Source organism: Sinohyriopsis cumingii, chromosome 15 (assembly GCF_028554795.1).
Source record: "Sinohyriopsis cumingii isolate HCF-2022 chromosome 15, ASM2855479v2, whole genome shotgun sequence".
Classification (NCBI taxonomy): Eukaryota; Metazoa; Mollusca; class Bivalvia; order Unionida; family Unionidae; genus Sinohyriopsis; species Sinohyriopsis cumingii.
The window spans coordinates 26,860,534-26,887,941 of NC_142975.1; the positions used below are offsets into that span (position 1 = coordinate 26,860,534).

Consider the following 27,408-nt stretch of genomic DNA (forward strand, 5'->3'; position numbering starts at 1 on the left):
GATGTCTTTACTGCATTCCAGTGTACAAGCTTTTAGATGTCTTTACTGCATTCCAATGGATGAGCTTTTGGATGTCTTTTCTGCATTCCAGTGGAAGAGCTTTTAGACGTCTTTACTGCATTCCAGTGGAAGAGCTTTTAGATGTCTTTACTGCATTCTAATGGAAGAGCTTTTAGACGTCTTTAGTGCATTCCAATGGAAGAGCTTTTAGATGTCTTTACTGCATTCTAATGGAAGAGCTTTTAGATGTCTTTACTGCATTCTAATGGAAGAGCTTTTAGATGTCTTTACTGCATTCCAATGGAAGAGCTTTTAGATGTCTTTACTGCATTCTAATGGAAGAGCTTTTAGATGTCTTTACTGCATTCCAATGGAAGATCTTTTAGATGTCTTTACTGCATTCCAGTGGAAGAGCTTTCAGATGTCTTTACTGCATTCCAGTGGAAGAGCTTTTAGATGTCCTTACTGCATTCTAATGGAAGAGCTTTTAGATGTCTTTACTGCATTATAATTGAAGAGCTTTTAGATGTCTTTACTGCATTCCAATGGAAGAGCTTTTAGATGTCCTTACTGCATTCCACTGGAAGAGCTTTAAGATGTCTTTACTGCATTCTAATGGAAGAGCTTTTAGATGTCTTTACTGCATTCCAATGGAAGAGCTTTTAGATGTCCTTACTGCATTCTAATGGAAGAGCTTATAGATGTCTTTACTGCATTCCAATGGAAGAGCTTTTAGATGTCTTTACTGCATTCCAATGGAAGAATTTTAGATGTTTTTACTGCATTCCAATGGAAGAGCTTTTAGATGTCTTTGCTGCATTCTAATGAAAGAGCTTTTAGATGTCCTTACTGCATTCCAGTGGAAGAGCTTTTAGATGTCTTTACTGCATTCCAATGGATGAGCTTTTAGATGTCTTTACTGCATTCCAATGAATGAGCTTTTAGATGTCTTTACTGCATTCTAATGGAAGAGCTTTTAGATGTCTTTACTGCATTCTAATGGATGAGCTTTTAGATGTCTTTACTGCATTCCAATGGAAGAGCTTTTAGATGTCTTTACTGCATTCTAATGGAAGAGCTTTTAGATGTCTTTACTGCATTCCAGTGGAAGAGCTTTTAGATGTCCTTACTGCATTCCAGTGGAAGAGCTTTTAGATGTTTTTACTGCATTCCAATGGAAGAGCTTTTAGTTGTTTTTACTGCATTCCAATTGAAAAGCTTTTACATGTCTTTACTGCATTCTAATGGATGAGCTTTTACATGTCTTTACTGCATTCCAATGGATGAGCTTTTAGACGTCTTTACTGCATTCCAATGGAAGAGCTTTTTGATGCCATTGTTGAATTTGCATACAGTTGTATTTAGAGGCAAATATGCCATCTGCATAGAAACACATTGTCAACATGATCAGTAAACTTCAGCCATTTTGAGATGGTTTACACAGCACTACCTATGGGGAAGTCCCCTAATATACTACAGGCATTGAGGTAAATGACCATTTTGTCACATCATGTGGTTGCTATTTAAGATATAATCATTGTCTGTTGTTTAAGTAACTGGGTCGGATTCTTTATTTTCCAAAATGGAGGCCATGTATTTCATTCAGCTGAGTTTGGATCATTTGAATAATGTCTAAGAAGGTTTCAGTAAGTTGACTCCAACATTGATGTATGCAACACTGATTTTTCATAGTTTATGAAATTCAGGTTATTTAGTGATACAGACATAGACAATGAAGCAACGATTTTGAGGTTGAGCTCACTGACCTGACCATGTTCTCAAAATATTTTAAGCATATAACAAATTTTTCAGTCAAAAGTAATCATACAAATATGTCAGACTTTACTCTTAAATCTGTCTACAGATCATGACAAATATATATAATAAAGATAAAATGGTAACATTTTTGGAACTTAACATATAGTACACCAATTTGACATTATAGACAGAACTATTCACAGAGTCATTTATGTAACACTTTTTGGCTTTGGCACATAAATAGTTGACTCTGGCACATGTATTTTGACAGCTTACATAGTAAGAGATGCAATGTGGTAAAAGGTTAAGACTAAGTAGACACTATAAGAAGTCTTCTGGTGAAAACCCCATTCTGAAATGACTTTCTGCAAAGGATGAGTAGCAATAACAACATTTTCAAGATGGCTGCTGTGTTGTCCATATTGGATGTCAAAGCAGTACCAGTTTCATTAGGACCATGTAGACTTCATAAAATGTATTTAAACCCCATGCTGACATAACTATCCATTCAGGAGGAGTAGCAGTAAGATGTTCAAGATGGCCACTATGGTGGGCATGTTGAAGGTCTGAATGGAACATATTCAATTAGGACCAACTAGACATTGTAAGAAGTCTTCTGTTGAAAATGCCTCATTGAGGTGACTGTCCATTCAGAAGAAATAACAAGATTTTCAAGATGTTCATCATATCAGCACTCTTTCTGGCATGACAAATTAGAGATCATTAGAAGTCTTCTAGTGAAAATCCCATATTGATATGGCCATTCATTCTGGATAAGTTGCATTAACAATATTTTCAAGATGGCTGCCGTGGTGATGTTGGATGTCTGAGAAGCACCATTTACATTTAGAACCAGCTAGTTCTGTTTGGTAGTTTGTTTAACAGCATTTTTAACATGGCTATGTCATGCTGAGGAAATGGGAGCTAAGTTCCTTCCCAAAGACTCACCAAGGCTGCTGACCCAAGCTTGCCTCTAACCCTATGATTATGTTTTCCAACACTCTACCAGCTTCATTACCATGGTTCTGAGGACCAACCTGAGAATGAATGTGCATGTATGTTCCTTTTTTGTAGTTTAGAAGGAGTAGAGATAACAAACGTATGCTTATGGATGGATGTTGGAAGACCAGTGATGGACAACAGTCCATCCCATAAGCTCAACTGATTTATGATGTCAAGTAAAAAAGACAAACACAGTTTTGTATTGCTTTATTTCATTTTATTTTTTATCAATAAGTATGATTTATATACAAGTTGAGACATAATTCAATGTAAATGAATTATACCAAAATCATAATAGTTTACTGGTATAAACATCTGACCTTAATCTCTATGCCATGAAGTTGACACATTCAGTTCAAACCCAGTTTATTTAAAACAGGATTTTCAGGAAATATGGACTTTCTTTGTCCTGCATTTTTGTAAGTTTCTGTCAATATTATAAAATAATCATGTTGTTGCAGTTATCATTTATGTTCACAGTCCGAGAAAATATCACTCTAAATGATGTCCTGGTTAGATAGACAGATATTTAGATAGACATAATGTGGTGAAGACTGGCATGGACACGTATTAATTACATATCAACACTGATGAATCCTATATATCCATTTAAATTTTCAGACTTGATATTGAAATAGAATGAAACCAGGTTGGATTAATTCCTGCCTTATCCCCAGTCAGTGTTGGGGGATTTGTGACTCAAAAGGTGTTTTGAAGTGGGGGTGGGGGGCATCAGTGCACTTAACCCAAAAATGTGATATTGTCCAATTGAGAATAAGCTATCTTTTCATATAAGCCTTTGGAAAATGATTGGAAGTTCAAATCTGAATAAAACAATTAACTTGTCTTTTTTTCTTCAAAGTATGTACGTGTGTGGTTTTTATTGTCTTTCAATAAGTCTATTTCATGGCTAAAAAATCATCATGGAGATAGTATATTGGGTCTTAAAGATAATATTTCATGGCTAAAAAATCATCATGGAGATAGCATATTGGGTTTTAAAGATAATATTTCATGGCTAAAAAATCATCATGGAGATAGTATATTGGGTCTTAAAGATAATATTTCATGGCTAAAAAATCATCATGGAGATAGCATATTGGGTCTTAAAGATAATGAATAATAATTAAGAGAATGTTCAATTCAGCATGTCAAATTGCTATTACAGGTGGTGGTCCAATTTTGACAGATGTTGTATACTTCTTGTTGATATGTTTGCAGTATCACAGTGAAAGGAATTAAGTGTTCCTCCTTGCCGTTGTGCATGACAATTTAAAACTCTGTCAACCTGGAGTTTTGAAATTTATATTTGCTGGTCTTTGGAGATAGTACATGTATATTGCTTCAAGAATCACACCCTTTAAAATGAATCACATTTGAACACTATTTCAAAAATTGAAATAATCATGTTTGCACTTTATATAATAGGTAAAGATCTGACTTCAAAGAAACTGATAACAAACTTTATTAAAGTTATCTTTAACATTATCATTCACCAAAGTAATTTGCAATAATATCTATTCTTTGGATGACTTTGGTCCTATGCAAAGTAGCTAAATGATCTTGCATGCATCAGAATTTGACATGACGCATGACCCTACTTATTGTCAGCCAATTAAATAATTTCTAAAAGATGATAGTTATCTCTGACCACCTTAACTTTTAATTGCCTTGTATCAGCTGCATGCCCTCAGGATAGGTTTATCTGAGCTTTGAGCGTTTTTTGCTGTTCTTCTAAATACTACTGATTACATGCATATAAGACAGTGGTCAAGAAAGATAGTGTTTTCTTGTTTTTGCTAAGATTCCTGAAAATTGTGTTTTTATAAAATATACCATGTGAGGTTGGTTAGGGTATCCAAAATTGTGTTTTTCATGTGACGTGGCATGTATATTTTTATTGACATAAAAATTTATGTGTTTTAAGGGGATTGAATAAAAACATGGATTTTTTGACATAATATGAATTCTCATTATTCTATAATAAAACGGTAAGTTTTGAACATGAATCAGATTCTAATGGAAAATGTTACAGTAATACCAGACAATGTATTGTTAATTAAATAAAATGGATGAGTTGTATTGTTCATTACAAATTGTTATTTTATAAAATACACAAGCATTTCTAGTTTTCTTCATCATGAAGATCACAGACTGGTGACCACTAATGACATTCATTGTGATTATTAAGCTTCGTACTTGCTCTCAATAGTTCTCTGGTCCAGATTCCCTTCAATCACTTTGTATTAATTGAGGAGGAAGTTCTTGAGTTGGACTTACATGTATTCCTGAGTTTCATATTTCTTTGCCAGTACTTTTTTTAGTATTGGGAGGAAGCACTTATTTCAGAACTTGCTTTGAACTAAACAAAAAATATATGAGCTGCCCTAAAAAGATCTTGAAAAAAATCAATAACAACTCACAAAACTCAAAATACTAACTCATGTGTTTCTGCCAAAATCCTATTTTTGTCAGTCTCTCCATCTTACCTGTGACAAAAGTTGGCTATTCAGCGACTTGAAAGTCATCAATTGAATCCCTTTATTACTTGTAACACTTCATACAACATTAATACCTCATACAACATACAACATTAACACCTCATACAACATTAATACCTCATACAACATACAACACAACACCTCATACAACATCAACACCTCATACAACATACAACACAACACCTCATACAACATTAACACCTCATACAACATACAACACAACACCTCATACAACATTAACACCTCATACAACATACAACATTAACACCTCATACAACATTAACACCTCATACAACATACAACATTAACACCTCATTCAACATTCTGCATTTGGTCTAAATCAACTATCCAGATTACAACAGTAAAGCAATCATTTAAAAGCTCATTGTATATACACATGTTAGCTCAATTAACAGCCAAATATCATTGCATACACATGTTAGCCCAATTACTCAACGAAACATAATTGCACAGGTATAACATTTCTGGTCCCGAACAGACTGGTTGTTGCTGGCTTCTGTTAATGTGGGTATAGAATGCTTACAAATTATTTTTTTAAATCTTTTATTTCTAAAGCAGTAGATTTCAACTATAAAATGGTTTATGTGGTAGATGGCCTTTAAAATTTTTGTCCTCAAAGATGGCTGTGACAATGAACATTTTGAACATCTTGTTACTAATTATCATGTTCAATACATGCGATTTTCACCAAATGCCTGATAAAGGTGTATTGCATATACTGACAGTCATCTTGGATCCACAGAACACTTATTAATAAGAGCACTTAGTCACAGTCACTTTCTCAACACCATGTAAATTTTTAGGTCTATCAGAGATACCCTAAAGCAAATGTATGTTCTCTCATACCCTATGACTTTACCACTTTTTTTTAGGTGATTCCTATGCTACCTAGACTACTTTGTGAACAGCTCTGTAGTTTGAATCCTGATGAAGACAGATTAACTTTCTCGGTGGTTTGGAAAATGACAGATGATGGAGAGGTAATTGAATTTCAGATTTCTTTATGTCAGTGATAGCATATGATGTTGACTTTGTGTTTGTATGTTTTAAGTGACAGCATTTCACTTTTCAGATTCAGGAAGCTGCACAGTATAGTATAGAGAGGTGCTTATTTGCACTTAGTAACTTTTAATAAAATCAGATCTTTAATCTTGCTTCCTGTCCAGACTTGTTACATTTGTAAAATAAGGGGAATAAAACGGTTAAGGGAAACATTTTGGTGGCCTCTTGAGCTAGTCAATGATATTGATGTGTTAAGAGTTATTCAGATACTGTTAAATTATTCTAAATGATGGAATAGGAATCTCAAAACAGCAAATTTGTAAACCTCCAGATCAAAGACACAAGTATCTTTAAGTCTGCTGACAGCTGCATTATTTAGCATATTGGCAAACATGCCAGAACTCCTAAGGAACATGTTTTCTCTTTTTCCCTGGTCTACAAGTCAACCTGAGTATACATGCATGGGTTCTGTCTGTCCATCTGTCTGTCAGTGAGTCCATGTTTCTGAAGCATAACTCTTATGCTCTTTGCCATTCAAGATATCTCTTTGAAGCTTGACAAACATATTACACCAGTTCTTGTGATGTACCTCTTGCAATTCACAGTTCTTGTGATGTACCTCTTGCAATTCACAGTTCTTGTGATGTACCTCTTGCAATTCACAGTTCTTGTGATGTACCTCTTGCAATTCACAGTTCTTGTGATGTACCTCTTGCAATTCACAGTTCTTATGATGTACCTCTTTCAATTCACAGTTCTTATGATGTACCTCTTGCAATTCACAGTTCTTATGATGTACCTCTTGCAATTCACAGTTCTTTATGATGTACCTCTTGCAATTCACAGTTCTTATTTCAATATTTTTATCCATTTTACTGTTCATCCATTGATTCATTATTCACACGTTTTGTTTTTAGAGAAAAACTCACAATTTGTTAAAAATATGTAAATGAAACTTCATTCACATATTAGACTTGTCATCGAGATGTCCCTGCATACACTACACGTATTAGACTTGTCATCTAGATGTATTTTCATATAAACATATTAGACTTGTCATCTAGATGTCTTTTCATAAACGTATTAGACATGTCATCTATATGTCCCTTCATACACTACACATATTAGACTTGTCATATAGATGTCCCTTTATACACTACACATATTAGACTTGTCATCTAGATGTCCCTTCATACACATATTAGACTTGTCATGTAGATGTCCCTTCATACATATTAGACTTAGGTGCACATCAAACCCTCTTTTTAGGGGTTAGGTCTGGCATCATGGACAATGTGCAGCTTGGTACCACTTTAAAGAACTGATATTGCCTTCATTTCCAGGAACAGTCTCCCCTATCACAGACCTCCATTTTCTTCCATCTGTCTAAGCTGACTGAAATAAGAGAAGAGGTACACACCATTATGTGGAGTGGCATAGATGAGAGGATGGAAAGCAACCAAATTCCAACTTTCTATTCCCTGAACTATCCGATGTTGAAAAAAGTGGAAAGTCTTGACTTCCCATGAACCTTTTTACCTTGAATAGAGTTCTTTGGAAAGAATGCTTCAAGCTGGGGACTACCACCTTGATCAGAAATGAGGGAATGAGACCCTAGACCCAGTGGTCTCCAGTACCTTTACAAGACCATCTCCTCACCACACAGAAGATACCTCCAGCTTTGTCTCAACCATGAGATATTTCAGTTTTAAGCTCTTCTGTTCAGCCATGTCACCTCCAAAGCATTTACAAGGGTGATAGGAATAGTAGCAGCCCACTTGAGGTCTTTAATAATCCCTATCCACTAATATTTTGATGACTGGTTGACACATAGGAAGGACCTGTCCTTCTGTTGGTTCACTCTGATTTGTCTCAGTCTTATCCCAACCTAGAGACATCAGAACTCATTCCTTTCCAGGAATTCATCTTGTGGAAATGAATTTCCTTCCTTGGGAGGGTTTATGTTCCTCTGGACAGGACTAAACAAATTTTATCTCTTCTAATAAACTTGAGACTTCACAAAGACCTGTTATCAACTCAGATTCCCCTCTGACCTGGCTGTTTTTAGCACATGTGTCAGTGACTAGATCAGGACTAGTTTCTGACTAGAATTCCAATGCACACCTCTGTACCAGCTCCATTCTGTGCACAAATGCATCAGATTCCAGATCGGGTACCCACCTGGAGCCAGAGGGCATTGTTCTTCAGGGATGCTGTTCTCAGGAAGAAGTGATCCTTCATATAAACATCTTGGAAATTCAGTGTTCCATGCCTATGTGTCAGCTTTATAAGACATCATTCTGTTCTGGTTGCCTTGAACAACATGTCAGTAGTGGTGTACCTACAGTGTCAGGGAATTACCTATATTCTTTCTGTTTGCATGTGGAAGTCAGAACCTCCTCAGAGAGTTATTTCCTCCAAAACTGACCACCTACTTGACCTGTTTGTGGACAAGCCTGAGGAGATTACCATAGATAAGTGACCTGCTATTGTAGCACAGGTTTTTTATCTACAATAGCCCACATATTCTGCACCATCATGCTTGATTCCTCTCAAGTGATTGATCAGCCAGGGCCAATTTTGAGACAGGATACCAACTCAGCATTTAAGATTAGAGGCTTTCTACTTCCATGGTTTACAATGTAAAGTGGAAAATCTTATATGATTGGTGCAGTAAGAAACACATTGATCCTAGCTATTCCCCTTTAAATGCAGTTGCAGACTTTTGTCTATTTTTTTAAAGAAAAAAATGATCTGTGACCATTTTTAAGGGCTATAGGATATCCCTTCATGACACTCTTCAGTTCTCTGGAGATTCTGCTAATGGGTCAGACCCTTCTCTGTCTGATCTCCTCTGTTTGAGTTTTAGAGACCACTATCTCACTCACTAATGCCTAAATGGAATCTGCTATGTATTCTTTGGGCATTGTCAAAACCTCCTTATGAACCTTTGAGTAAAGCTTCCTTTGAGAACCTTACCTATAAGACTGTTTTCCAGCTGTCTTGAGTGTCAGTGAAAAGAAGTAGCAAGTTTCATGTCATGTCCATGGAAAAGTGATAAAAATGATTCAGCTTCTTGTTTTTGCTTTGAATGAAGTTATGAGAACCACCTTCTGGTGGTCTTACACCTCCTTCTCTTCCTTCTGCCTTCAATCTTTGGTGCACTAGAGTGCCATTTGCAGTGATGCTTCTCTCCGCCCCTCTAATGTCTGAGAAACCCCCATAATGAGAATGGTAGGTTTGATACAACACTGCCAGAGAAACTGCTAAATGCAAACACATAACTATTGGAGCATGAAATGATTGGTCATTGTGACATACTTTTGTCCATAATGAACACAGTATACTCCAATCTGAATACACCCATCACACAGTGTCCAAGAAACAGAGCTAAATTGCAAGAGCTTAATGTTGAGCCCTATGCCATAGGGACAGTGACACTCATGTCTTGCATATACTTTGCAAGTGAGAAAAAAATATATATGATACAAAATGTACTTGGGGTGAGATGGGGGTGGGGATGTAAAACTAATTTCAGTAATGCAATAATTACCTTCTACAATTATTGCATCATTTTTCCTTTTCTGGGACTCCTAGTCCCCAGCCCAAGCTAAATCTTTACTCCACCAATTGGAGGGCCTGAATTGAGAACACATTCCCAGTGGTGATTACATAAGTATTACATAACTAATTTCAGTTTTATCCCACCCTGAAACATTTGAATTGCAGTAACATATTACGCTACTATTGCTTTGCAGAATTTACCAGTTGCAAGTATGTCAATGGCCTCAACATAACTGGCATAGAAAACAAATGCAATTACACTTACAGTAGGAGTATTTACTCATGTAGGTTAGTAGAAGGTTAAGCCAATGTCATGCTTTTATTTTTCTTCTCAGTAAAGCACAAAAGGTTCCACTTTGGAGTTTTGCATATTTGTACAGGGTTCAGAACTTATAGAAAAGGTATTCCATATTTTCCTCACTGGTAATCCTTGTTATCAGAAACAAAGTATGTTTATCCTAGGGGAGGTTTATACAGCCTAGTTCATTTTTAAATTTTAATATACAGATTTGGGTTAGAGTATAGAGAAGTGCCTTACCTCTGATGTGAAGCTTACTGAAGATTGCTAGCTCTGCATGGCTGTATTCACTTACTGAACTTAGTGATAAATAGTTAAAACTGAGCATATTATGCTTTTTTAAAATATTGTAATATATTTTTAAAGACACTTTCAGCAAATAGTAATATCTGTACTGTGAAATTTAATATCTCTATTTCATATACATGCATAGTTAATGTTCCTTATGCTATTTCAAGTAAATTTCACAGAAGCAATCATTTTCAGTCATCACATGGTTTACCTGATAGAAATAAAAATAAATGTCAATTCAGGTTGAGAAAAGACATGTATAATAATAATAATAATAATAATAATATAAAGAACAATAATATTACAACTAATATTCTTTAGTTGTCCTAGTTTACATAATTAGCTAACCACTAGTTTACATTATGGCCCTGCAGTTAAAACAAATATTGATTCAGTTAGTAAGAAATCTTCAAGGTTAATATCTACTGCATTAAATAATACAAATATAATATAAACCTAATACAGATTATAAATAAAATACTTTCATTACATAAATATGTGTACAATGTTATGCAGTTGTAAAATCAGGATTGCTCATTAAAATATTTGCCAAGGTATAATTTTTAAGATGAAACATTAGATATTTGATGCAAATTCTTCCATAAAACTGTATTGATTTAATCAAAACAATTTTTGAAATACTCTGACGAGTTTTTGGTATATACAGTTCATTGCTGTGTATGTTAACTCTCTCAATATGGTGAGAGTTGTAGAGATACAGCTTTGCCCAGTGCCTTCCCAATTTTCTTAGATGTTTCAAAACTCTGGAGCTGAACTATAACAATATGTAATTAATTGTTCTCATCTGACCTCCAATATGGCAACACAGTGGCCATCTGGAAAATCTTGTTTCTGAATGAAAATAGTGCAGATCTCACAACCAATGTATATCCACTTTCATGAAGAGGATTTGAAAACCAAATTTAATTGATCTTGGTGCCAAGTTAGAGGTTGTTTCTTCAACTTACTTTATGGAGTTTATGAATATAGTAACATATACATATGCAGGTGCATTGTATTGATCTTATGAACACAGTGACACACGTATATACAAGTGCATTGTACTGAGTTTAAGAACACAGTGATGCATATATATATATTGTATTGAGTTTAAGAACACAGTGACACACACACACACACACACACACATATATATATATATATATATATATATATATATATATATATATATATATATATATATATATATATATACAGATGCATTGTATTGAGTTTAAGAACACAGTGACACATATGTATACAAGTCCATTATATTGAGTTTAAGACCACAGTGACACATATATATACAAGTGCATTGTAATGAGTTTAAGAACACAGTGACACATATATATATATATACAAGTGCATTATATTGAGTTTAAGAACACAGTGACACACACATATATATATATATATATATATATATATATATATATATATATATATATACAGAAGCATTGTATTCAGTTTAAGAACACAGTGATGCTTATATATATATATATATATATATATATATATATATATATATATATATATATATACAAGAGCATTGTACTGAGTTTAAGAACACAGTCACACACACACACACACACACACACACATATATATATATATATATATATATATATATATATATATATATATATATATATATATATATATATATATACAGATGCATTGTATTGAGTTTAAGAACACAGTGACACATATATATACAAGTGCATTGTATTAAGTTTAAGAACACAGTGACATATATATACAAGTGCATGGTAATGAGTTTAAGAACACAGTGACACACACACACACACACACACACACATATATATATATATATATATATATATATATATATATATATATATATATATATATATATATATAGAGATGCATTGTATTGAGTTTAAGAACACAGTGATACATATATATACAAGTGCATTGTATTGAGTTTAAGAACACAGTGACACATATATATACAAGTGCATTATATTGAGTTTAAGAACACAGTAAGACATATACAAGTTCATTTTCACCAGACTTTGCATAGCATTTAGTTCATTCCAGTAAACATGTTGATAGCAGTCTGACATTAATTTTAAGGTCAAAGGTCTTGGACTTGGCATTTATGTTGTACTGACATGTAAACATGATAACACAAAGACATGTAAATGAATTTTTATCCAGCCCAATTTGTGGATATATTAGAAGAATACCTTGATTGATGCTACCTCAATGACTTTATTCTTTTTCAAATTATAGAATTATCCAAACTTAGCATATGAGTAGCTCTTGAGATTGTCTGAGATAATTCCAGTAATTTTCTATCCATAGTCCAAGGCCATGACAAAGAATGTTGTACTTCATTTACAGGTATTTTGTAAACTTGTTAAATCAGAAATGTAGGAAAATATTTTTTTTAAAGACCTGGTATGTTGGAGTTCGTCAAGAATATGAGAAATTGTTTCAATACACAGCAGTTGCAAAGAATAAAAGTACACCCTTAAACACACCTATCTTAGATTATTGGAAGTTCTTTTCAGACAATAGATCTTCAGTTCCTTGTAGAAACTCTTTAATTCTTATCTTGGGACACACAGTTTTCAGAGCCTAGTACTGACAGAATGTGAAAATGCAATATTTGCAATCCAGTCTGGATATTAGCTTGTCTAGGTTTGGTCTGGATCCAGGATTTTGACTTACTGGAGTTGGTCAGGGAATGAGACTAACTTTAAACATGGTAAAGCAAACAAAAACACATTGAAGGTGAAGTGGACAGGTCAGTCTCTTGAAAAGTTTAAAACATTCGGTACAGAGTAGGAAAAAATATTCAGATACTTGTACATGCTTGGAGAAAAGACAGAATAGGTGTCAGTTAATACCTTTATTGGACATCATATGTCAATTTCAGTATTGCTTATGGCAGAAAAGATGACAGTTACATTTATTGGACATCATGTGTCAGTTTCAGTACAGCTTATGGCAGGAAAGATGACAGTTACATTGATTGGACAGCGTGTTGTGTCAATTTCAGTACTGCTTATGGCAGGAAAGATGACAGTTACATTGATTGGACATTGTGCTGTGTCAATTTTAGTACTGCTTATGGCAGAAAAGACGACAGTTACATCTTGTGTCAATTTTAGTACTGCTTATGGCAGGAAAGATGACAGTTACATTGACTGGACATCATGTGTATGTTTCAGTACTGCTTATGGCAGGAAAGATGACAGTTATATTGATTGGACATCATGTGTATGTTTCAGTACTGCTTATGGCAGGAAAGATGACAGTTACATTAATTGGACATTGTGTTGTGTCAATTTTAGTACTGCTCATGGCAGAAAAGATAACAGTTACATTGATTGGACATTGTGTTGTGTCAATTTTAGAACTGCTCATGGCAGAAAAGATGACAGTTACATCATGTGTCAGTTTTAGTACTGCTTATGGCAGGAAAGATGACAGTTTCATTGATTGGACATTGTGTTGTGTCAATTTCAGTACTGCTCATGGCAGAAAAGATCATAGCTGCTGCAACCTGAATTTAGAAAGGCATAAGATTACCTAGCTGAGCCTTCATGGGTTTAGAACTGCAGTTTCTGAAATTGAACTGATAATACATGTAACAATAACAGCTTTTCTTCATAGAAGGTGGCACAGTTAGTTTTATGGAACTAATCTACCTTGTGGCCCACCTTTATTTGCATATTTATACAAGTACTCATATAATTATTGAGCACCTCTTTCACATGCATTTGATGTAGCTAAAGGGAAAGCATATTTCATATTAAATAGTATCATGTATTTTTTGTATATGGTGATAAACCAAATAAAATAATTTTCATTATATTTATACATGACCACATTATTTATACATCATAGCTAAGCAACAAAAACGAAAGTCAAGTACCAACCAGGAAGTTAAACTTTTCGTCCAATTTATCAGATAATAGTGAATTGAGTTTGTTGTTGAATTTTCCCTTATTCCTTTTAGAATTCCAAATGAGTGAACTAGATATTATGGAAACATTTTCTGAAATAACTCTGTGTTTAAGGTTTAGATTGTATAATATTTCAATGCAAATCTTCCAGTTGTTTAGGAGTAATACTAATACATTGTGTTAATTGGCAGATGACATACAGATGATGCCATCACTTCTGGTCTGTTGCCTGAGCAGTAGGATAAAAAAAATACAAGGAATAAGAATAGAGTCCTGAATTATTTGTTCTGATATTTTTTATCATTATGTCAAGGCCAAAACAGGTTTTCTCATATGGTTGGCATCTGAAGGTGTTATTAATAAGCAGTAACAAAAAAGCAGAGATGCTTCACAACTCACTATGAAGCAGTTTCCTAAGGAATGCAAGCCACAGCTTGTTAAAAGTAATGGTGAAGAAAAACAACCCTTCATCTTGAAACACTTGGTGGAATTAATTAACTCTGAAAAATTTAAAATCAATGTTCAACAGCATTTCATTGAGCTTTATATTTACCACAGAGAGCATACAAGAGAGACAGAGCAGTCATGCACATCAATTACTATCCCACCAAAGTGGATTAACTTGTGTAATATAAAGTGTTGAAATATACAAACTCCCTCGATAACTCACACCCTGATCACTCATGAACCCGCTTATAACGTTGGGTCAGGCATGGATCCCATTTTTTAAACAGAAAATACCCCCAAAAGTGATCCCTATTTGTTGAACTTGAAGAAAATCTCAGTCAAAATTGGTAACAGAAACTTTGATGTATCGCTCATTTTAATGAGTTTAACTTAGGCAATTGTCTCATGAAATAAATGTGGGCAGGTTTTGAAAAAAAGTATTCTTGTTTGGTGGTATAAAAACAGATAGTCTAGTTTCTGGCTACTTCGACTCCCAACTTACTAGTATACTATTTAATACCACTCCGAGAACCAGACCAATCAACGAAACAAACAGCAGTGACATAATACACATGTTTCATGTACACGTGATGGTGGTTGAAACCAGTTGGAACGACCTTTCACATGTTTTAAATTTTGAAAATAAATGTTATTTATTCAGAATAACAAACAACTTCATTAGAAAAAGTGCATTATTAAATTATATTACCAATGTGATTGTAAGAGGAGGATTCAATCATTAAACAGCCCAGTTCCCTATTGCCCCCCCCCCCAGTTTTCTCATTATATAAGCAGATTTTTTTCTATTTTTGGAGGTCCCTCGATAGGTTGCATCCTCACTTATAGTGTGGACTATGTTTGTGGATCCCACAGTGTGTAAGTTATCAAGGGAGAAATATAAATATATATACAACAGTTAGTCTAGTTCCCTGCTCTGTGGACCCATGATTTGGCAGGATAATATTAAACACCACTATGGAAACCAGACTCATCAAGAAAACAAAAAGCAATGACATAATACACATATTTTGCAAGCATTCACTTGATGGTTGTTGAAACCAGTTGGAACGATCTTTGTATGTTGGACATTTTGAAAACAAATGTTAATTAAACAGAATAACGAACAACTTCATTAGAAAAAGCACATTATTCAAAATTATTATCACCTTGGTTGTAAAATGAGGATTCAGTCAATAAACAGTCCAGTTCCCTAACACCGCTCTCTCCCCCCCCCCCACAGTTTTCTCGATGTCAAAGTGAATTTTTAAAAATTCTGGAGGTCCCTTGGTAACTTGCGCCTCGCTTATAGTGCGGTCCATGTTTGTGGACCCCATTGTGTGCAAGTTGTATATGAAGGTTATTATCCTTGTTTTCCTCTTTTCCAGTAAAACAAACTGGATTTATATAATTTCTGATAAGGGTTTAAAATCTCTAACATAGAAGTACAGTGAAACCAAGCTATAATGTGATAATTGTGGTAAAACAATTTAGATATAACTTTTACTTCAGATTTTGTGAATATCGAAAGAAACATGTGAAAACTACTATGCTAATCATTGTGCAAAGTGCAGAGAACAACTTGCATTTCTGAACTTGCTTTTTCATAATGGTAAAATATTTTTTTGAAAAATAGGAAATTAATAACAAGTTCATAAACAAACACCATACCCATGTAAAAGCAGATGACTAAAGTGCAGTAGGCCTGCAATGGTCACGAGTCACTTTTATAAATTTTATAAGCTGAATGCATTTACAATTTCATATCATTTCAATTTCCAGCTAAGAAAGTGGACATTATTTACTGGTCAACTGTTTGCGTCTAATAACATCGCCAAGCCCAACAAAGATGTTGGCGGCTGTCATTTTTTGATGTTTATTAAATTGTAAGAATCTTTTATCAACCACCACATTGTATGCTGCTTGGTTGTGTATGCAGTTAAAAAAGAAGAAACACTATCAGCTATTGTTTGAGCAACGATTGTATACAGAATTAATTGAAGACAATCACAAAGGCGACTTACTGACTTTACTCATGGAACAGTTATAAGTAACATTTCTGATTATGTTTATTTTGGCATAACACTTCAAGAACCTGGTGAAATTGTTAAATTTCAGAAGCTATGCCATGATCATATTATATTAAAATTCATACGCTAACTCTTCCTCAAAATGATAATAAACATTTTACACACTATTTCTTGTACTTAAAAAAATAAAAAATTCCCTGTACAAGAAAAATACTTGTGCATGATCGTATTATATTCAGATTCATATATGATCTCTTCCCCAAAATGATAATAAATTTATTATACACTATTTCACGTACTTGGACCAAAAAATATTTTTTTATGTGTGAATGAATATATGAAATTTTGGGAGCCACACCATGACCATAAGATAATTAGAATAGAGGTATTTTTTGTCAGAGTAACATGTTTACAGAAAAAAGCAAAACAAATGCAGAACACTGAAACATTATCATGCTAGTGTTCTTTTTTGGCAGAAAAGGATATATTGCAACCTAGGTTATCAACTTGAATGGCCATAATAATATTTGCAGGATGCATCAGTACATAATCATAAGAACATTGATGTATGATATAATCTAAATTTGGAACCTCAGTGGCTTCTAATAGGAATGGCACAGCCATCAGTAATAAGTCAATCATTTTCATTCAGTTTTGTTTGTCCTAAACCATTATCATGTACATTATCATCATTTGATGAAAATTAATCTTAGCTGGTCATGTTTATTATCATATCTGTCCATACATGTTTATTATCATGGCTGTCCATACTTGTTTATTATCATGGCTGTCCATACATGTTTATTATCATGGCTATCCATACATGTTTATTATCATGGCTATCCATACATGCTTATTATCATGGCTGTCCATACATGCTTATTATCATGGCTGTCCATACATGTTTATTATCATGGCTATCCATACATGTTTATTATCATGGCTATCCATACATGCTTATTATCATGGCTGTCCATACATGCTTATTATCATGGCTGTCCATACATGTTTATTATCATGGCTGTCCATACATGTTTATTATCATGAATGTCCATACATGTTTATTATCATGAATGTCCATACATGTTTATTATCATGACTGTCCATACATGTTTATTATCATGTCTGTCCATACATGTTTATTATCATGGCTGTCCATACATGTTTATTATCATGAATGTCCATACATGTTTATTATCATGAATGTCCATACATGTTTATTATCATGGCTATCCATACATGTTTATTATCATGGCTATCCATACATGTTTATTATCATGTCTGTCCATACATGTTTATTACCATGTCTGTCCATACATGTTTATTATCATGGCTGTCCATACATGTTTATTATCATGAATGTCCATACATGTTTATTATCATGACTGTCCATACATGCTTATTATCATGGCTATCCATACATGTTTATTATCATGACTGTCCATACATGTTTATTATCATGAATGTCCATACATGTTTATTATCATGGCTGTCCATACATGTTTATTATCATGAATGTCCATACATGTTTATTATCATGAATGTCCATACATGTTTATTATCATGGCTATCCATACATGTTTATTATCATGGCTATCCATACATGTTTATTATCATGTCTGTCCATACATGTTTATTATCATGTCTGTCCATACATGTTTATTATCATGGCTGTCCATACATGTTTATTATCATGAATGTCCATGCATGTTTATTATCATGACTGTCCATACATGTTTATTATCATGGCTGTCCATACATGTTTATTATCATGGCTGTCCATACATGTTTATTATCATGAATGTCCATACATGTTTATTATCATGACTGTCCATACATGTTTATTATCATGGCTGTCCATACATGTTTATTATCATGGCTATCCATACATGTTTATTATCATGTCTGTCCATACATGTTTATTATCATGTCTGTCCATACATGCTTATTATCATGTCTGTCCATACATGCTTATTATCATGGCGGTCCATATGAGTGTCCAGTATGAAGATCTTGACCCTTCTTACTACAAACCTGACTACCAAGGTACTCAAGGAGATGTATGTATGATATATTTGTACAGTTATTTGAAGCATGCAGATACTTACAGAAAGTTTATACAGTTACAGTTTTAGTGGTGTTGTAATCACTAATACAGAAGTTTGCATAGAGATAGTTTGATTGGTGTTTAACTACATGTACTAATAGTTTGTTTTGAGATGGTTTGAGTGTTGTTGTAATCACAGATACAGAAGTTTCATGGTGTTGAAAAACAAATAGTACTTAAACATGCAAGTAATTAATAAGTTACCACATTCAAAACATGTCCATTATCTAGAGGATAACAACCATTTTTGAATGGAATGCACATGACAGTACTTGATAGTGGTCATCTTGTGGTACTGTTGTGATGCTATCACCCTATCCATTGAGAATTTCATGAGCTTAAGACTTTCTGGCCAAAGCTACCACATTGATAACACTGAATTTATGCACGCATTCATGTGTTTTCTGTTTTGATTCGCACATAAGTCATATCCTTTCAAAGCCTAATGGTAGTACTGTTAGACACTATCATAGTAATTATTGCTGTTATGTCTAATTTTGAGTTTAGAAGACTGCATGTTTTAGTTTCTATATAGCCAAAGGACCAGACTTCATTTATGATGGCATTTTTAGTTCTTCACTAGCTTTTCTACTCCACTGGGAGAAATGAACAGTGTCCTTCTTTCCATGCAGATGATGCATCATTTAGCCCAAACCATCCAAAACAATTGAATAGTTGTGCACTATCTTAGGATTCCAGTCACCTACAAGTCAATGTATGATTTTATTTATGTCCATCACATCCCAGTCTCCTCTAGGGGCCATCTTGCATTAGAACCTTAGGTATTGTATTCATTGATTATAAAGTTATTCAACAAGTTTAAGTTAATCACCACACTGGTGTTCAGTTTTTCACTGATTGAACTGGAGAACATTGCGGCTGAAGGGTACTGTTTCAACATTTAGGTTGAATCATGATTTAGTTCACTGTATCAAACCACACTGTCTCAACTTTTAGGCTGAATCATGATTTAGTTCACTGTATCAAACCACACTGTCTGAACTTTTCAAATGCAATTTTTCCAAGTCAACAGTAGCGGTATATGATGTTTCATTACACTTGACTGAAAAATGGTCATTATAACTTTCAGAACAGTATTGACTGCCTGTTAAGACTCTGAGGTGTCAAACTAAGGAACAGAAAGAAGCAAAACCAGCATGTTTTGTAAAGCTTAACAAATAAATTAATTATCAAAGTTCAAAATGAAAATGTGAGAGGAACTTAAAGTATTATGAAGTGAATCCAAAAATAATCTTGACAAAGTTCAATGAAAGCCCAAATAAATTAAAAGTTTGGTATAAATTTCAAAACCGGAAATGTACTGGTCCACCAAAAATTTTGATGTTGTCAAGATTGCATTGTCCAGAACTCCTATGAATAATTCACAACTGTTCCAGAATAACAATATAGTCCAAATAATGAGCACTTTCTATTTCCACTGAACAGTCCAAACAAATGTTTCTCCTCTCAAATAATATCTAAGTACAGTACAACATAAAACATGTCTGTAGACTTACAACAGGAACACAAGAATGAGGATGACTCCAAAATCAGAATGAATCTGATTGCTCAGCTCTTTCCTTATTTACACCTTCAACTGTGAATATATTTCACAAAATACCCCACTTGACAGATTTTCCTACTCATTTTGCTTTGAACTAGCTTATGATGTAACCTAGCCCAACCATTGGGATGTTACTGAATTCATCTGAACTGCATCAGCCAATGAGAAATTAATTCAAAGGTGCCATTAGGATCTATAAATAGATGCTGACATATATGTTGACAGTTACTAATAATAATCTTAATAATAAGGCAATGAATAAAAATTAACAAAATTAATTGTAATAATGTACCAAGAGTTACAAAAAAATATAGATATACATAACATTGCCTTTCTGGGAAAGTCATTTTAGTGTTAGCAGGTCTATCTATAATTATTGTATGTTTTAGATTGTTTTGCCAATTGGTAATGCAAAAATGTCCTTTTTACAAAAATTTAAATACAGTACTCAGAAACTTGGCCGCAATTATCCTGACAGGCACTAGGTTACCTCTGTGTCTGTGGAATGGATGTTCAGATCAAAAGTAAAATATTGGACATGTCATTTTGCATAATTTCATGATGTTAAGATTGTATGAAAAAAAGTCTGAAATATAGTCCCAATGTAAATGAGTCTCATTAAACTTTCACCAAATTTAATTAATGTAGTACATGCATGACAAAATCATTTTAATACTGGTTGATGCACTGAATAATATTTTCTTTCATAGTCATTACCATGAATGAATTCTTTTTCCAATTCAATAATTCTTTAATATATTTGCAGAAATTTAAGGTTGTGAAACTTTTTAGTTTTTGTCACAGGCTTTTATTGTTTAATTTTTCAGATAAAAGAAGAGTGGTTTGGTAGATCTGTCATACGGTCCTGTGTTAAGCTGAGTTATGATCATGCTCAGGTTAGAGACTTCACAGAAATGGAATAAATATATTTTTAAACTTTTGTTTTGTAGATGGACATCTGGTCAGTATTACCTTAATTTATAAAATAGTGCATGGTACAAGAATGGAGGGCTGGTGGAAAAATCACAGGACATAGGATAGTATTTCATGTCCTTGTCATAAGCAGTTTACAAAACAAAGTGGAATAATATTTTCTGATGTATTTCAGAAGTGTTTTCCTATTAAAACAATATAATTAAATCAAGATGTTTATAGGAGTAACTATTGACGCCAAATGTTTTGTCGATTTTGAATCTCCTGCCAATGTCTGCTCATGAAGGGCTACTTTTATGAGTTACCTCCCTTGCAATCACCACCAATGGGGGGTGTTCACTGATGATTTATAAACAGTTATTCTAAACATATGAATTGATGATTTTGATGTGGAAATTTTTTACTGTATATTATTTTTGAAAACATTGCACAACCCATATGCATGTTTCCACCTAAAATCATTCAGAACATTTCTACATGTCTTAATGGTAAGTGTTGTATTATCACTACAAAAACATTTCCCCCAGTTACATTAATTGTTTGATGCACTTGTCATGTCTTTGGAGGGAGGGCATATAGTATTACCTCACCTGTCCATTTCCTATCATGTCTTTGGAGGGGGCATATAGTATTACCTCACCTGTCCATTTCCTATCATGTCTTTGGAGAGGGCATATAGTATTACCTCACCTGCCCATTTCCTATCATGTCTTTGGAGAGGGCATATAGTATTACCTCACCTGCCCATTTCCTATCATGTCTTTGGAGAGGGCATATAGTATTACCTCACCTACCCATTTCCTATCATGTCTTTCAAGAGGGCATATAGTATTACCTCACCTGCCCATTTCCTATCATGTCTTTGGAAAGGGCATATAGTATTACCTCCCCTGTCCATTTCCTATCATGTCTTTGGAGAGGGCATATAGCATTACCCCACCTGTCCATTTCCTATCATGTCTTTGGAGGGGGCATGTAATATTACCACACCTGTCCATTTCCTAGCATGTCTTTGGAGATCGCATATAGTGTTAGCTGACCTGTCCATTTCTTGGCTTGCTTTAGGAGGGGCATATAGTGTTACCTAATCTGTCCATTTCCTGTCATGTCTTTGGTTTAAACATATTTAACTGTCACAGTATGATACAGTGGGATTGGACACAAGTTCTAACAACTGAAATTAGCCCTCTCCCTGCACAATACAAATATTGCAACATTTTTCAACATGACAACAGTGACTAATGTTATGTATATTTAATTTGTATTGAGTGATTGACCTTTGTCCATAACTGAGGGTAGGAGTTTGGGCCTTTGTATTGAGTGATTGACCTTTGACTATAATTGAGGGTAGGAGTTTGGGCCTACCTAATGTCTTTATTTTGCAAACAACATATTACATTGCTAATTTCTATCTATGATTGTGGATTATATTTTAAGATAATTATTTGTAGGTAAACATGTTTGTTTGGATTTGAGTTCAGGATATTGGTTTTCCCCTTGGGAATTCCTGGTCTTCCTGATGTGTGCCATGTTTTTTACCAAAATTTAAGTGAAAGACCTGATTTTATTTATAACTTAGAATGTTCTGGAAATGAACTTTTGATCCGCATTGTGGTCCTCTTATTGTGTCTTAGATTTATATATTTAGGTTGTTTACATCAGAATTATTTATTCCTATTTTAACACCTGATGTGGAAGCAGTGTTTGTTCAGTTTTAATTTGAGAGGATATTTTTATCATGTCCTTTTCCTGTCCAGTCCTTGGATGTGGCATAAAGCTTTACTTGTACCTGTCCATTTCCTGTCTTGTCTTTGGAGGGGGCATATAGTGTTACCTGTATCTGTCAATTTTCTGTCATGTCTTTTTGGAAGGGGTATATAGTATTACCAGTATCTATTAATTGTCACATCATTGGAAGGGACAAATAGCATTACATGATCTGTCCATTTCCTGTCATGTCTTTGGAGGGGGAATAAAATGTTACCTGATCTGCTACTCTCAACAGGGGATTTGACAATAATGCTGGGTGAATCCTGGTCAGAATGAACCAAGTTGTTCTGGATGACCATAAAACTGTCATTGCCAAAACTGTATCTGATGTAGTCTGATAATGATGTATGCTTGTCTTTATAGAAAAATGAATATGCATCACATTTATCTCATTGTGGGAATGGGGACGGGCATAATATTTTAAAGTTTAATTGGTGCTTTACAGGTTGTAATAAATGCCTCTGTCCAGTATGGGTGTTAATGTGTTATCAACAGCTGTGCAGACATGAGTATGTGCTTGTTTTTGTCTTTCAGTCAATCCATTTCATGCCTAAAATCATCCTGAAAGGCATGGGTCAATTAATAGTTATTATTTTAACAAGATTAAGATAATGAATAATAGTTTTAAAAAACTAATCTGAATGTTCAGTTCAGTATATTAAATATGTTGCATATAGTTGGTTCTATTATTTCCACAATTACTGTATACACAGAAATGGTGTATGTTAATATTTTGTTTGCAATGTGTGCAAAGAATTATATACTCCACCCCCACTTGCTGGTGTGCTTCATAAAATAAAACTCTATCAAACAGAAGTTGTGAAGTTTACTTTTGCTGGGTTTTGCTTGCCTTGCTAATAGTTAATTGCTTCATGAATTGCCTTCAGAAATGAATTACACTTGAACACTATTCTGACAAGTGAAATTTATACATGGAGTAAAATCCACCATCAAAGAACTGTTGCCACTGTTCACAAAATTGTCAGTAATCTTTAATACAGAGGGCTTAAACATTCTCATGAAAGGCAGTGATATGTAATAACCTTTGTTCATCAACATGCATCTTAAGAATCTCTCTGATTTAAGTATACTGGGTTGTTCCACTTCATGAACTTTATCTTGGATGGCAGGATATAATGTTACCTGTATCTGTCCATTACTGTCATGTCTTTAGAGAGGCATATAATGTTACCTGATCTGTTCATTTCCTGTCATGCCTTTAGAGGGGGAGGCATACAATATTACCTGATCTGTCCATTTCCTGTCATGTCTTTAGAGGGGGAGGCATATAGTGTTATCTGTATCTGTCAATTACTGTCATGTCTTTAGAAAGGCATATAATATTACCTGATCTGTTCATTTCCTGTCATGTCTTTAGAAGAGGAGACATATAGTGTTATCTGTATTTGTCAATTACTGTCATGTCTTTAGAGAGGCATATAATGTTACCTGATCTGTTCATTTCCTGTCATGCCTTTAGAAGAGGAGACATATAGTGTTATCTGTATTTGTCAATTACTGTCATGTCTTTAGAGAGGCATATAATATTACCTGATCTGTTCATTTCCTGTCATGCCTTTAGAGGGGGAGGCATACAATATTACCTGATCTGTCCATTTCCTGTCATGTCTTTAGAGGGGGAGGCATATAGTGTTATCTGTATCTGTCAATTACTGTCATGTCTTTAGAAAGGCATATAATATTACCTGATCTGTTCATTTCCTGTCATGTCTTTAGAAGAGGAGACATATAGTGTTATCTGTATTTGTCAATTACTGTCATGTCTTTAGAGAGGCATATAATGTTACCTGATCTGTTCATTTCCTGTCATGCCTTTAGAAGAGGAGACATATAGTGTTATCTGTATTTGTCAATTACTGTCATGTCTTTAGAGAGGCATATAATATTACCTGATCTGTTCATTTCCTGTCATGCCTTTAGAGGGGGAGGCATATTACCTGATGTGTCTATTTCCTGTCATGTCTTTAGAAGAGGAGACATATAGTGTTATCTGTATTTGTCAATTACTGTCATGTCTTTAGAGAGGCATATAATGTTACCTGATCTGTTCATTTCCTGTCATGCCTTTAGAGGGGAGGCATACAATATTACCTGATCTGTCCATTTTGCTGTCATGTCTTTAGAAGGGGAGGCATATAGTGTTACCTGTATCTGTCAATTACTGTCATGTCTTTAGAGGTGGGGGGGCATATAATGTTACCTGTATCTGTCCATTTTCTGTCATGCCCTTACAGGGGGAATATAGCATTATGTACCAGTCCATCCCATCATATCTTTGGAGGGGCATATAGTGTTAGCTTTATCTGTTGTGTCTTGTTATACTCTTTATTTTTCTTTGAAATGGGTTCATTAGATTTATTTGTAAAAGCTTGATCAAGTTTCCCTTTCTTGCTTAGATAACATTGCAGACTCATTTCTTCAACTACATCAACAATAATGAGAGATTTAGTATACGCCCACATTAACAATATTGAGAGATTTAGTATACACCTTCATCAACAATAATGAGAGATTTAGTGTACACCTACATCAACAATAATGAGAGATTTAGTATACACCTACATCAACAATGAGAGATTTAGTACACACCTACATCAACTATAAAGAGAGATTTAGTATACACCTACATTGACAATAATGAGAGATTTAGTATACACCTACATCAACAATAATGAGAGATTTAGTATACACCCACATTGACAATAATGAGAGATTTAGTATACACCTACATCAACAATAATGAGAGATTTAGTATACACCTACATCAACAATAATGAGAGATTTAGTATACACCTACATCAACAATAATGAGAGATTTACTATACACCTACATCAACAATAAAGAGACATTTAGTATACACCTACATCGACAATAATGAGATTTAGTATACACCCACATTGACAATAATGAGAGATTTAGTATACACCTACATTGACAATAATGAAAGATTTTTAGTTTACACCTACATCAACAATAATGAGAGATTTAGTATACACCTACATCAACAATAATGAGAGATTTACTATACACCTACATCAACAATAAAGAGACATTTAGTATACACCTACACTGACAATAATGAGAGATTTAGTATACACCTACATCAACAATAATGAGATTTAGTATACACCCACATTGACAATAATGAGAGATTTAGTATACACCTACATTGACAATAATGAGAGATTAAGTATACACCTACATTGACAATAATGAGAGATTTAGTATACACCTACATCAACAATAATGAGAGATTTAGTATACACCTACATCAACAATAATGAGATTTAGTATACACCCACATTGACAATAATGAGAGATTTAGTATACACCTACATCAACAATAATGAGAGATTTAGTATACACCTACATCAACAATAATGAGAGATTTAGTATACACCTACATCAACAATAATGAGAGATTTAGTATACACCTACATTGACAATAATGAGAGATTTAGTATACACCTTCATCAACAATAATGAGAGATTTAGTGTACACCTACATCAACAATAATGAGAGATTTAGTATACACCTACATCAACAATGAGAGATTTAGTACACACCTACATCGACTATAAAGAGAGATTTAGTATACACCTACATTGTCAATAATGAGAGATTTAGTATACACCTACATTGACAATAATGAGAGATTTAGTATACACCTACATCGACTATAAAGAGAGATTTAGTATACACCTACATTGACAATAATGAGAGATTTAGTATACACCTACATCAACAATAATGAGAGATTTACTATACACCTACATCAACAATAAAGAGACATTTAGTATACACCTACACTGACAATAATGAGAGATTTAGTATACACCTACATCAACAATAATGAGATTTAGTATACACCCACATTGACAATAATGAGAGATTTAGTATACACCTACATCAACAATAATGAAAGATTTTTAGTATACACCTACATCAACAATAATGAGAAGTTTAGTATATGCCTACATTGACAATAATGAAAGATTTTTAGTATACACCTACATCAACAATAATGAGAGATTTAGTATACACCTACATCAACAATAAAGAGAGATTTAGTATACACCTACATTGACAATAATGAGAGATTTAGTATACACCTACATCAACAATAATGAGATTTAGTATACACCCACATTGACAATAATGA

At 33.9% G+C, this 27,408-nt stretch overlaps 1 protein-coding gene across 1 annotated transcript in view; it reads left to right on the plus strand.

The window, feature by feature from the left end:
* The window catches only part of LOC149781449 (DIS3-like exonuclease 2), a 183,971-nt gene that overhangs the window by 89,217 nt on the left and 67,346 nt on the right, over positions 1 to 27,408 (plus strand). The window contains exons 15-16 of the mRNA XM_089935531.1: positions 6,155 to 6,262; positions 21,348 to 21,416. Coding sequence (XP_089791657.1) covers positions 6,155 to 6,262; positions 21,348 to 21,416 — 177 coding nt within the window. The remainder of the gene's footprint in view (positions 1 to 6,154; positions 6,263 to 21,347; positions 21,417 to 27,408) is intronic.